Source organism: Macrotis lagotis, chromosome 3, assembly GCF_037893015.1.
Source record: "Macrotis lagotis isolate mMagLag1 chromosome 3, bilby.v1.9.chrom.fasta, whole genome shotgun sequence".
NCBI lineage: Eukaryota > Metazoa > Chordata > Mammalia > Peramelemorphia > Peramelidae > Macrotis > Macrotis lagotis.
This window is the reverse complement of record NC_133660.1, coordinates 166,748,646-166,762,565: the sequence shown is the minus strand read 5'-3', so window position 1 is coordinate 166,762,565 and position 13,920 is coordinate 166,748,646. Positions and strand designations below refer to the sequence as shown.

The 13,920-nt window shown below is 34.0% G+C and overlaps 1 protein-coding gene across 2 annotated transcripts in view; it reads right to left on the bottom strand.

Moving 5' to 3' along the window:
• TEC (tec protein tyrosine kinase) overlaps positions 1-13,920 on the bottom strand; it is a 93,181-nt gene that overhangs the window by 30,967 nt on the left and 48,294 nt on the right. For both annotated transcript variants that reach the window (XM_074229498.1, XM_074229499.1), the window contains exon 4: positions 2,714-2,818. In XM_074229498.1, coding sequence (XP_074085599.1) covers positions 2,714-2,818 — 105 coding nt within the window. The remainder of the gene's footprint in view (positions 1-2,713; positions 2,819-13,920) is intronic.

Genomic DNA, 13,920 nt, shown 5'->3' with positions numbered 1-13,920 from the left:
GGTGATTCCTCCTTTTACAAAAGACTTTCAGAATGCTTCTTCTATACAGATTTACTATTGCATTTACAATGATTCTATTTACAAAAATTCAATTTAAATAAAACTTTCCAGAAAGAATATTTTTCATAAAGCAATACACTCCTGTAGATTATAGGTAAAAAGCAACCATCTTCAATTGGATTATTTAGCAGCAAACTGTTCTAGTTGACTCTGTCTGTTTGCTACTTTAGAGATAAGACCAGGTGTAAAGGGTGGGAAAGTCCTCCAATACTTTTGCTTTCAGTCTGTCATCATACCCTAGACAGAATTACCACAATCACTGAGCCTCCAGGTAGTACCATTGCTGTAGCTAAATATTTTATAGGATTTCCATAAATAAAGTATTTGACAAATTATTCATTTCCCAGTGAGTTTGCATATGAACAGACATGATGTAACAATCTTGTAAATACCACAGAACTGTAACAACAATAGCTCCTATTTACATAAAGCTTTGAGATCTACAAAATTATTTCCTCATGGGGCAGGTAATGAAAATTTCCCTTTTCTCTGTTTTATATATATATATATATATATATATATTAAAATTGAGGTTCAGTTAGGTGATCCCTTGCCAAAGGAAGTTTTGAAGGCAGAATATGAGAAGTGTCCTGACTCTAATGAAACCCTCTTTCATTATATCAATCTTGCCTCTTAGAAAGAGTCAAGGTGGGGCGGCTAGGTGGTGCACTGGATGGAGCACCAGCCTTGGAGTCAGGAGTACCTAAGTTCAAATCCAGACTCAGACAATTACCTAGCCATTTGGCCTTGGGCAAGCCACTTAACCCCATTGCCTTGAAAAATCTAAAAAAAAAAAAAAAAAAAGAGCCAAGGTTAAGCCAGGGATACAGGCTGATCTTAAGGTAGATGAGCCCCAAAGTTCCCCCCGTGAATTAGAGTTTGGGTTGTGTACCCAAGATTTCTTCCAATTTCACTTGAATATCAAACAAGGAAGCAAGATATTAAAAGGAATCTGGTCAAGGTCTCACTAGAACAGGAAAAAAAGAGAGGGAATGGAGGGGAACTAATGTTACCAGAAACAAAACATTTAAGAGAAACAATCTTAATGATAAGTAGCAGTATTTTCTCCAAAAATGTCAGCTGTTACACAAGATGATTATGGAACTTTACCCCAAGAAGGTGAGGAACAAGGGAGATGAGAATCCAAGGCTCAGCACCATAACAGTATAGAATGAAAATAGGTGACCAAAAAGGTAGTGCAGTTTGTGAGAAATATAGTGTATGTTGAAGGGGCACAATAGAAAACACAGATTTGTTCATTTATTCATCAGAAATGGGGAGTCGATGAAGATTTTTAAATATAAGAGCAATATGTTCAAAATCATATATTATGAAGATTATTTGAGCTGTGGAATTAAGGATTGCCTGCAAAAGTGATATCCAAGAAGAAATCTAATTAGAAAGCTATTAAGCTATTACAGAAATTCAGGACAATGATGTCACAGTCAAATAGAAATGCATACTGACTTAGAAAACTAGAAATTAACATTATACTGTATTGCATGTGTATTTATTTTGTTAAGCATTCTCCAATTACATTTAAATCTTATTTGGAACTCACTATGGTGGTCACTTGCCCCTCTGATCTAGGTAATAAAAGATTAAGGTTTTAACAAAGGTAATTTTGGTAGAAATTCAAAGGAAAACATATATGTGAGGGTTATTGAAAAGATAGAATTGAAAGGATACATTAGTTCATTTGAAGTGTACAGTAAGGAGAGAGAAGACTCCTAATTGAGGTAGGAGCCTAGGTGATGGAAAAGATGGTGGTACAGTCAATAAATATGAGAAGTTTTCAATAATTCTCAATTAAAAAGTAATGCATGTTACAATATAAAACTATATAAGTAACAATTATACCAGTAAACTCACAAAATTAATTTTAACAGAAATACAATAAAGACAAAAAATAAAATAGATGACTTTAAATTTGGAAAATAAAAAAAGATTAACAGTAAAGAAATAACAGATCTGACTTACTTGTTTAATATTTTGGAATTAACAGCATGTATAGATAACCAAATGAGAGAAGCAGGAAATATATATTATTTACAAGTACACTAAAAAGTCATAAAAATTGATTACCAGTCCATAAACTATCCCGTGATTAAGTTAATTTTAAAACTTGCCAAGAATGTGATGGACAATTAAATTACATACTAACATTCTTCACAAAAATGGAAGTAAAAATATTACATAAAATGTTAGCTAATAGAATACAACACATTAAAAATTATTCCCCATGATCAGATTCAAGACTTTGTGTCTCATAGGCTCATATGGCAGTCTGGTGAAGTTTATGGACTTTTCAGAATAATGTTTTTAAAGGTATAAAAGAAAATACATAGGATTTCAAAGGAAACCAATTACATTGAAGTATAATTATTTTTTTTAAAAAACTGTTCATAGATTCTAAGTTAAGAAGCCCTCATTTAAATCTAAAATGGAGTTAAAGAAACTTTCTGAATCTCCATTTCCTTATACTAAGAAACTCTAAGGGGAAATTTGGTGATTACAAATGTACAGGAATTAATACATTTAACATCACTAGCTGAAGAAATTATAAAGTAGTGACTGATGAAACTATAATGTTAAGTAGTCAGTTTAACACAAAAAACCTACAATGCACAAAAGCAAAAACAAATACACTCACCTGAAATGGATATTTATTCTGACAAGGAATAACACCATCTTCAATTTTCACTATTTCCACACATTTGATTTTTGAAATGTCAACAAATCCCTTTCTATATTTTTTCTGTTAAAAGAGAAAAAAATGATGTATTAAGGAATATAAGATATAAGAAAAAACTTTAGTTTTCAAAATAGCATTTGTCTATGAAGTCACTAGTTTAAAATATGAACATTCATTCTTCATAGTATACAACACTTTAATAGTTGTAATACCCAATAAATGCTAAAAGAGTTCACATTTCTTCAAAGCAAATGAATCAATTTAAAATAACTTAGGAAATGAAAGAGAAATTGCTTCACTTAGGCCCTAAAGTCAGAAGAAACATTTTTCCTTACTCCCCCATCTGTCTCTATTAATTCCCCTAAGAAAAAACTTAAAGACCAAAGAACAATTAAAACTCACATTTATGCAACACTTTAAAGTTTACAAAGAATTTGCCCCACAATTCCATAAAAATGTAGGTAGAAACAAGTATTATCCTCCTTCTACAGATGAGGAAACTAAGAGAGCCTTAGTCAGTGATGGGACCAGTTCTCTTGCCTCCATAGCTTCAATCCAAAAGGGTCTTTTCATATCTGACACTGAATAAATTTTAACAAATCTAGCAAAGCATTCTCATGGCCATATACTACAAATCCTACCCATCCATCAGCATATTTTCCTTGTTCTACAGGTCTCCCCACAAGACCTAATACAACTCTGGGAAGAAGTGATGTGAAGCAATAGGGTAAGTGGAGGTATGTTCTATGCTACTTCCCCCAAAATGTGACTTGCTTCAGGTCCTTGTAAATAATTAAGTCATAGATACTAGAAGTGGCAGGGAATGCCTCTTAAACTACTTTCATTGCACAGATAAGGAAATGGAGACTCAGAAAGTTTCTATCACTTGGCCAAGGGCACCCAATTAGTTAGTACAGTCAGGACTAGACCTCAGGTCACCTGACTCCCAACACAAAGTTCCGACCACACAGGCTGAGCTATTTCTAGTCTTTTTTTCCTCTCAGGAAACACATAAACACACACACACACACACACACACACACACACACACTGATACACATATACACATGGAACAACAGAGCAGGGTTTTTTTGTCTTCTATGCTAATTCAGGGCAAGAGAGTATGGCCAAAAGACATTTATGAATCATTTTAAAAGGCCATTTCGAGCAACAGTTTCAACTTCCTGCCCACCATCATCATTTACTTTCAAAAAGCCAAATGAACTGGTTTAAAGTTTCATTTCCTCTGTTTCTTTGCCTTTTCTTGCTCTCTGGAGAAATGTATCCTAAAGATCAATCAAACTAAGAGGAAATTTTTTAAAAAAATCCTCATAAACTAATAAACTTCAAGAATAAAATAAACTGGGATTTTCCTTCTCCTGATATTAATTAATCAATTTTCTTGAACTATTTCTTTCCAGAGTCTCAAACTGTTGTGGAAATTAAGTATGACTATATGGTAATTGAAAACTGACCCTGACCTCTTAGCCACCTTTTTCCCCCAGTTAAAATAAAAAAAAAAAACACAATGAATTCCTCTATAAACAGAATTGTATCCATTAGAATATTGAGCAGGTAGATGAAACTTTCAGTCACATCTATCCCATTTAGTTTAACCCAATGTTTCTGACAGTAGCAACAATAGCAGCAGCATAACTAGTATCTATAGTATATCTATGATGTTCTAAGAACTGTGTTAAGTGCTTTAAAAATATTATCTCATGAAGAAACAAAGGCAGAATGAGACTTTTTGTGTCTTGTCTAGAATCATACAATTAATAGGTATCTAAGACTAAATTTGAAATTAGACCTTCTGATTTCTATAAGCAGTATTCTGTCTCCTGTGCTACCTGGCTGCCTCTATGGGGGGAAAACAAAACAAAACAATATTTTCATTGGCAACACAAATTACTATTTAAATACAGAACTTACCACTAAAATTCTCTATAAAGAGTCTCAACATTAATTCAATAAGCATTTATTAAGTCCTTAATACATGGTGCTAAGCACATAGGATATAAAGGCAAAAAAGTTCTTGCCCTTGAGGAATAAAAATGATGATGATGATGGTTTATATTCATGTATTACAGACTTGGGAAATGAGACTGTAATCATTCTCATTTTATAGATGAGCAAACTTTGGTAGCTAGAGGTTAAGTGACTTGCCCAGGGTCACACAGCTAGTGAGTAACTGAGATCATATTTGAATTCCAGCCTTTCTCACTCCAGTTCCATCACTCTACCCATTACACCACCAAGCTGAGGAAAAACATGTAAACAATTATGTGCATATAAGATATAGGCAGATGGATATAATTGGAAGAAAGAAGGTTATTAGCATAAGGGGGACTGATAAATTTTTTTGTAGAAAGTGGGATTTTAGCTGAGACTTGAAAAAAGTCATAAAAGCTATCAGGAGGCAAAAATGAAAGGAAGAAAGTTCCAAAAGTGGAGACAGCCATTAAAAAGAACAAAGAACAGCAAGGAGTCCAGTGTTACTGAATCAGTGGAAAGAAATAAATGGTAAGAAGATTAGAAAGATGGGAAGAGGTCAAGTTATAAAGGTTTTAAGAGTAAAGCAGGAAGAACTAAATAACCTGAAGCTTGTTTTCCCTATTCTTCAATTTCCCTATTTGAAAAAAAAAATACTAATTCCTATCCTACCTACAAAGGGAATATTTTACTTAAGCACTACTTTAATGAGAAAAGGGGATGGTTGGATCCTAGTATTCAAAAGAGTAAATACAAATACTTATTGTACTTTCTTTCTCATTTCCTTCCTCAGAGGTTTCAAAAGTACCACTTCAAGAAAGTAAAAAGTCACTAAGTTTATGTTAAGCAGAAATTTTCTAAGACTGGATTAGGATGTGATGCAAAAGGATTACTGAAAGCTGCACAGAATTGACAATTGTTATTCTTTTAAAAAGATGACTAATTCATCTCTATTTTCACTCTAGTCTCAGTTCCTTTGCTCTACCACACACACTATTGATATGTTCATCCTTCTCAGCACCTCACTCCCAATAACTCAAGTCTGTTTTCTTCATGTCAGTGGTTTAATGCTCTCTCAGTCAGAAGTTTTCTCAGGAGATACTTCTGTTGGTTTCTTCCAGGGTTCCAGATGGTCTACTGTAGAACTATGTATTCCTCTACTCATCTGTCTAACTGCCACTACCAAAGTGCCCCAATTCAGAGAATAACATAACATGAAAAAAGATTCTCCTCTCTAGCATGCTAGATAAGTGGTCCTTCAGCCTTTATTTGAAGACTCAATGCTTCCCAAGGTCAACCCATTCTTTTTTGGGAAAGCTCTAATTGTTAGCCCAATAACTTTCATACAAAATGAACAAATGGTTATAAACACAAACTTTGCTTTTCTTTTTAAGTCTGAGGATTTATTCTGAATATATGTGCATTTTAAACTTTTTTCTTAAAAAAGAAAATAAAATAATATTTATGAAATAATAAAATGAAATTTTATTCAGAAGTGTGTTAATCATGAAATTTCACAGTACTTGTTCAAAAAAACTGCCGTTTTCTGAATCCTGTAGAAAAGTCACATTGTTTCAGCATGAGTAACAGTACGTTTGCCACTTCAAAAGGCAAATCGAGGGTGGTATAATCAAACAGAGCACCCTATTTATATATAGCCTGCTTGATCTGCTCAATGCAGATACATCCTAAAGAAAAGGATCAGTCATGATAGGTACATGAAAGGCAGTTAAATCCAAGATTCCCATGCTTGAAAAGAGCATGCATAACCTAGTAACAAGAAGCAACAAAAGCATTATTACATGTTTAATAAGAAATAACATCAACATACCCTCAAAAATTATAACTCTTTTGAATGGGAATTAACACTCCAGGACTTAAACCACAGAATTTGTATTTATAATTATTTCTTTTAAGTTTAATACTAGTCTGAAAAATGACTATATCACTCAAATAATGGTAATAGTTATTAATGAAGACCCCAAGGTCACAAAAATGATTCCTTCCCCCCCTCAATTCCTTTCTATGCTTTAATTTATACCTAGATTATTTAGATGTAATCGCATAGTTAAAGGGAGCCTGTGGTCAATCAGTTCAAATATCAGAAGAATACAAACTTTGAAATGAGCCTTTCCTTGAAATCCTACACTTTCACTTTTAGGTAATTCTAGATGCCAGTAAGTTTTTCTTTCTATCACACCTAAATCTGTCTCTGGTGACTTCTATCTTTTGCTCTCAGGTTTGTTCTCTGGTGCTGAGCAAAACAAATCTAATCCATAGAACAAACTTTCAAATATTTGTTTTTGTTGTTTTAGGTTTTTGCAAGGCAATGGGGTTAAGTGGTTTGCCCAAGGCCACACAGCTAGGTAATTATTAAGTGTCTGAGGTCAGATTTGAACTCAGGTACTCCTGACTCCAGGGCCTGTGCTATATCCATTGCGCCACCTAGCCACCCCATCTTTCAAATATTTGAAAAGAGATATCATATCCTCTTCTTCTCAATAAACATTCCAAATTCCAGAATCCCTTCCAATGGCATGATCTTATTGGTTTTCATCATTATTGTTTCCCTCCTTAGAATACTTCCCACCCCTTCTAAAATATGGCATCTAGAAAGGGATGAGAACAATCTTTTATTAAAAACCTACTATGACTCAGGCACCAGGCAATGCACTTTACAAAGAATATTGCAAGTGATCCTCACAACAACCCTGGAAATAAATGCTATCATCCTCATTTTACAGTTGAGGAAACTGAGGCATATAGCAATGAAGTGACTTGCCCACAGTCATACAGAAAGGAAGTGTCTAAGACTATCTGAACTCAGGTCTTCTTGACTGCAGGATCAGCATTCTCTCCAGTGTGCTATCTGGCTGCTTCATCCAGAGCTGAGCACAATATTTCTGATGTTCTCTGATCAGCAGAGTATTTAATAAGACAGTCTATTACTTCTTTCCATACACTATACCTTCAAGGAAATTGGGGTTAAGTGACTTGGCCAAAGTCACACAGCTAGGTAATTATTAAATGTCTGAGGTCAAATTTGAACTCAGGTCCTCCTGACTCCAGGGCTGGTGCTCTATCCAGTGTGATACCTAGTTGCCTCCCCACTATACCTCTCTTAACAGATTAATTACTTAGGATGACCCCAGGTCCCCTCTTCTATCAAGGCCAATGAGCCAATTCCTTCTAAATGCCTCTGTAGAAACTATTTCATATGGCCATGGGTGATTGATTCCTTCTCTTCTCCCCTTCCCTTCAGTTTTTAGACTTTTTTTATATTCCTTACTACTCTTCCATCTTCCCATGTCCACCTGGACAGAACCATAAAAAAAAACTTATATTTTAATGGGAGGAGATAAGGCTTAAAAGGAAGCTGAAAGGGGGGGTTGGGGAATGGGGCAACAAAAATAGTTTGAGAGCATGAACAGCAAAAATCCAGAGTAGAGTTTACAGAAGAATGAGATGTGACAAGCCTGGAAACCCTCTTTAAATGTAGGTTCTGGGAGGAGCCATCAGAGGGAGAAACTGCAGGGGCAGAAGATGTCTCTAATGTGTGAATTCTAGGGCTAGAATTCCTCTTCTGGAGGAAGCCAGGAAACAATGCAGAAAAAGAACATAGTGTAATCTGGAGAGGGACTTGAGTTTGTTAACTACCCATCTCCGCTGCAATCTAATCTTCCCTCCTATTTTTTTAATTTGTCTGTCTCTCTCTGTACAATTATGTTCCAAATTCCAATGACACACCCCTGTCCTGATCATAAATTATAAAGTCAAACTTTTCAGATTCTAAAGCCAAATTTTCATGCTGGTAGTCTCCATAAAGAATAAACTTTCACTAAAGAAAACTTAATTAGCATTAAAATGCAGACAAAAAAATGTCTGTTATACATAAAAAAATTTATCCTCAGAATTTAGATACTCTCTTGTACAAACTAGATTATTTTTTCAATTAAAAGAGAGAGTGTAAAAATGAATTCTGATCACCGAATCTGGTACAATTATACTTAATAAGTAAATTTTACTCACATGCAGTCTTTGTGAAAAGTTAACACTTTACTTCAGTTTAATCAGAAGTGAAAACTGTTGCTTCTTGGAAGCCTCCAAAATGTACTATCTCCTTCAGTCCACTTGGTGATGTTTTCTGCAAATAGTAATTCCTACCCAACATAAAGAACATTAGCTAAAAAAAGAAAGGAGTCTCTCTTGCCCTTGGTAACCTTGTTCTGAATTGCAGATTGTGCCTCCATATCATTCTGTACATCTTTTTCCCAAGAAAGTTCACAACAATCTGTACACTTGCTTCTTTGTTGTACAGTACAAAAAGCAGTCTTAATTAGGACTGGTTCAAACTGTGTGCTCAAATTACTTTATTTGAAAAAGCTTCACTGAAATGTGCGAGTACTAAGAATTAATACATTTTCTTACTTGAATTTCTGCAATATATAAAGGAACTAAAAGGGTCCGTTTCAATAGGGATGCATTTATTTAATACGAGTCAGAGAGGGAATAAAAGTAATATGGATCAAAGAGTCATTGACTAACTTGGGAATCCATCTGCATGTAGTCTTACATGTTTTAATAAACCCTTTTATGAAATAGAGTAGTCAAAAAAATCCAGTTTTTCAAGTTCTTGAGAATTGCTTCCTAAATGAATTACCTTTGTAAAAAAAAATAACAACTAACTATAACTATATTTCCCTATTAAGTAATTCCCAATTTTTATTTTTTTAAAATATACCCATGTAGAGGAACAACTGTCTGTTTATTAGACTCCAAAAACAATTCAATAAGCATATGAAAGGTACTGTGAAAGTTGTATGTAGGTGTGGCTAAGATTTAAAAAAATGGGAAAAAAACACTTTGCCCTCAAAGTGTTTACATCCTAACAGAAGACAAAATATATACATATTCAACTAAAATATAAATTATAATATAGAATCCTATGAGATATTCCAGGGTGAATCAATGAACCAATAAGTATTAGTTAAGTGTCTGTTAAGTGACAGGCACTGAAGAAATCATTTACTTGAGGAATGTTATGACATCTCTTACTAACACTTCTAATATCTTACATACACAAAGATGTTTACCACCTATTTGGAATACTGTGGGAAAATAAACAACTAATTAATTAGTAGAGAAAGTGTTCTAAAAGAAGGTGGAAGTAGAGAATAAAGGAAAGGAAAGATGAAAATAAATAGATTTTATTTAAAAGCCACAGTGAAGTTAAATTATAAGGAAGTTAGTTACTCTTTGTAAGAAGGAAGGCAATGTGGTCAAACAGCTAGAAAACTACCCTGAAAGATTTATCTCAGTTCCCCAAGAGGAACTCACCAAATTACTTCAAAACAAACACCTAATCTTATGTCAGTTCTTCTTGCCCTTTAGTTTCTTCATTTGTAATAGTTCGAAAAAATGAGAACATCTTGAGGCAAATATATAACCCAACTTGAAAGATAAGTGGGGTATATGAGAATTAATAGCATGCTGTGCTGAGAACTCTGTATAACAACCCCAAGGTTGGTGAAGGAACTGAGATAATATTAGCACAGGAACACAGTAGGCATTTTGTAAGCCCTTACTCTCTTTCATTCCCTTTTCCATTACAATAGAGTTGATTTATAACCATAAGTTAGTTGATTAGTGGTTTGACCAGAGTGAAATTTCACAAACCAAAAAGTCCACAAAGTATCTCTTATTCAGTGACCCCAAGATAAATATATACAAACTCTTTAAAAAGTGTAAAATGCATAGAAAATATTGTTTCACTACTAGGCAGAAAAATGTCCTTTTTATCTTCATGGTAATTTTATTAAAAAAGTTAAATTTCATTTAAAATCGATATAGAATACATAAAACAGTGGATGTTTACCTATCACGACACACATGAGAATAATATGTTCACAACTATAAAATGCTCTTTACAGAATTAAATATAGATATAAATATTTGGAAAGACAGTAATTGTTCATGGCCGGGCAAGTGGCAATATAATAAAAATAACAATACTACCTAAATAAATTTACTTATTCAGTTCCATATAAAGCTACTAAAGAATTGGGGGGTGAGGGTGGAACTAACATCTGGAAGAATAAAAGTTTTATTTATTTACTGGAAAAAAATTGAGAAAGAAGTGGACCTTGAAATATTCGATCTCAAATATACTATAAAGCAATAATCATTCAAATGTGGTAGTGATGAGAAAAATAGAAAAATTGATCATTGGAAGAGATTAAAGATGCAAAATCCAGAAGGGAATGAACATGGTACCACTGTGTTCAAAAAACCTCAAAGATCCCCTTCCCCCCCCAACCACTTGGATAAGTGGATAGGAAAATTACAATTCAGTCTGACAGAAATTAAGATGAGACTAACATTTCACAGTTTGTGCCACAATCAACAGCTTTCAAATGGTACATGACTGGTTTTAAAAGTCACATCATAAACAAATTAGAAGAGTAGGGAAGGAGATGCCTTTCACTACTATGGACAGAGGAAAAGCTTTTGACCTAACAAGGGAAAGGAAAAGAACTTAGAGGACAAAGTAGTCATTCTAATTACATAAAACTAAAAAAACCTTTGTGAAAACAAAAACAATAGAACTAAAAGCCTAAGGGAAACTGTTTATTGTGGGGGGGGGGGGGGGGGGAGTTTGTAACAGTGTTCTCTGATAAAGGATTTATCTCTAAGATACACAGGGACCTGACTCAATACCAAGAATGTAATGTAATACCAAGAATGATTCCCCAGTAAATAAATGGGCAAAGGACATTAATAGGCAATTTATGCAATAGGGCTACCCCCCAAAAAAAAGAAATGAAAGAAAACAGGATTATTATATTTTTTTTTCAAAAATCCAAATGAGAAAAAAAGAATGAAACAGAAAGGAACATCTTTAAATTAACATTCAATTTTTATATTCTTTTAAAAATGGAGTGGTAGTATATATAATCATCTTTTTCTTTGATTTTGTATGTATGGAAATGCTATTTGATGTCAAGTAAATAACAAAAATATTTAAAATGTAAAATATGTTCGTTTGATAGTTTGTCGAGTTCCAAATAACAATAATAAATAAGACACGAAGCAGAACTAGAAAAACAGAGTACATATCAACACCAATAATATAAAAAGAAAAAACATATGGAAATAAAGAAAAAGAACTGATGGAAATTTAGAAGGTATGATTAAAAAAACTGATATTTTATCTCTGAAATATATTTAAATGCAAATAACTATAAAGCAAATTTATTCTGTTGTGCTGTTTCATATTATAATTTAAATATATTTCTATATTATTTAAAAGATATTAGGGTAAATGTGGTCATTACTCCCCAATGTACCACCAAAGAGCCAGTTTTGTGTACTTTTAAATTCATGATTTTTATTTTTAATTTTTTCTATTCTGTTTCCTCTTTTCCATTCCCACCCAATTTTATTGGCTTACTAGGAAAAAAGAAAAAAAGAAAACAGAGATGAACAGATGTCTGCTCTCCATGGAAGGAGGCCACACTTCAGTCAGCTTACCTTTTCCTGAATACTGGTATCATTATACCCATTCTACTAACATCAGAAATGAAGGTTGCAATATGTCTAGGAACTCCTCTGAGATGTCACTGTAATTTTACATACCATCATCCTCCACTTTTCCCTTAGCCACTATTCTAGATACTATTCTTCCTACTCTCTCTATGTCTTGCATCACTTCACAGGAGATGAGATACATTCCATACTGGTTTTCCAGCAATTCATATTTCCAGCAGGAATGTTTCCTACAAGACAATTACCAGGGCAGTGCCAGGAAAATTATAATTTCTTCTAACTATCCTAGAACTCGGGACAGCTAGGTGGTGCAAAGGATAGAGCACTGCTCCTGGAGTCAGGAGGATCTGAGTTCAAATCAGATCTGAGAAACTAAATCACCTAGGTATATATCCTTGGGCAAGTCACTTAAACCCATTGCCTTGCAAAAAAAAAACAAAACAAAACAAACAAACAAACAAGCAAAAATAAACAGATATCACAGAACAGGGTAGTTTTTATAAGAAGTAGTCTAGAAAGCAAAACATCTTCAATTGTCAACTTCAGTTGTTGAATCAGAGGTTCTGAAATTGGTTTCCCTTAAAGGGAAAGGCTTCCCTTAAAGAAACTACACAGAACTTATACCATAATAAAAAAGATTATTTTGAGGGGCCAATAGGGCTGGAAAGGAATAGGTAGCTGTATGGAAAAGCATTTTGGCTTCTAGTCTTATTCCCAGAAAGACCAGTTTTAAAAAGGGGGGGGGGGGGGATGAACCAGATCTCTGCTTTCTCAAAGTATGGGAAACAAGTAATATGTTAACAAGGTCTCTTCTCTTGTTCCTCTATACTGGGGTGGGGAAACTTTTTTTTCTGCCAAGGACCATTTGGATATTTATAACATCATTCACGGACTATACAAAATTATCAACTTAAAAATTAGCCTGCTATATTTAATCAAACAGTTAATTAATTTATCCCTAAAAAACTTGACTTTCAAGTTTTACCTCTGGTTGCCTTGGCAGTGTCAGACCAAATGATTTCACAGGCCTTATATAGCCTGCAAGATGTATGTTCCCTGTCCCTACTCTATCCTTTCCAGGTCTAAAATCAGAAAGATTTATCTTCCCAAGTTCAAATCTGGCTTCATACACATTACTAACTATGATACCCTTAGCAAGTCACTTATCCCTGTTCACCTCTATTTCTCATCTATAAAATTGAGTTAGCATAGGAATTAGCAAACCACTGTCTTTTGCCAGGGAAACTCCAAATGGGATCATGAAGAGTTGGACATGACTGAAAAGAATGAATAACACAAGAAGTTAATATTAAGGAGTAGCTAAGAGATGTAATGGATAGAACACTGAACCTTAAGTCAGTAAGACCAAGATTCAAATCCAACCACAGGGGGGCAGCTAGATGGTGCAGTGGATAGAGCACCAGCCCTGAAGTCAGGAAGACGTGAGTTCAAATCCAACATCAGACATACAATAATTACCTAGCTATGTGACCTTAGATGAGTCACTTAACCCTATTGCCTTGCAAAAAAAAAAACAAAAACAAAAACAAATCCAACCACAGACACTTACTAGTTGGGGATCCTGAGCAATTCACTTAACCTAAGTTTCCTCATCTGTAAAATGGGGA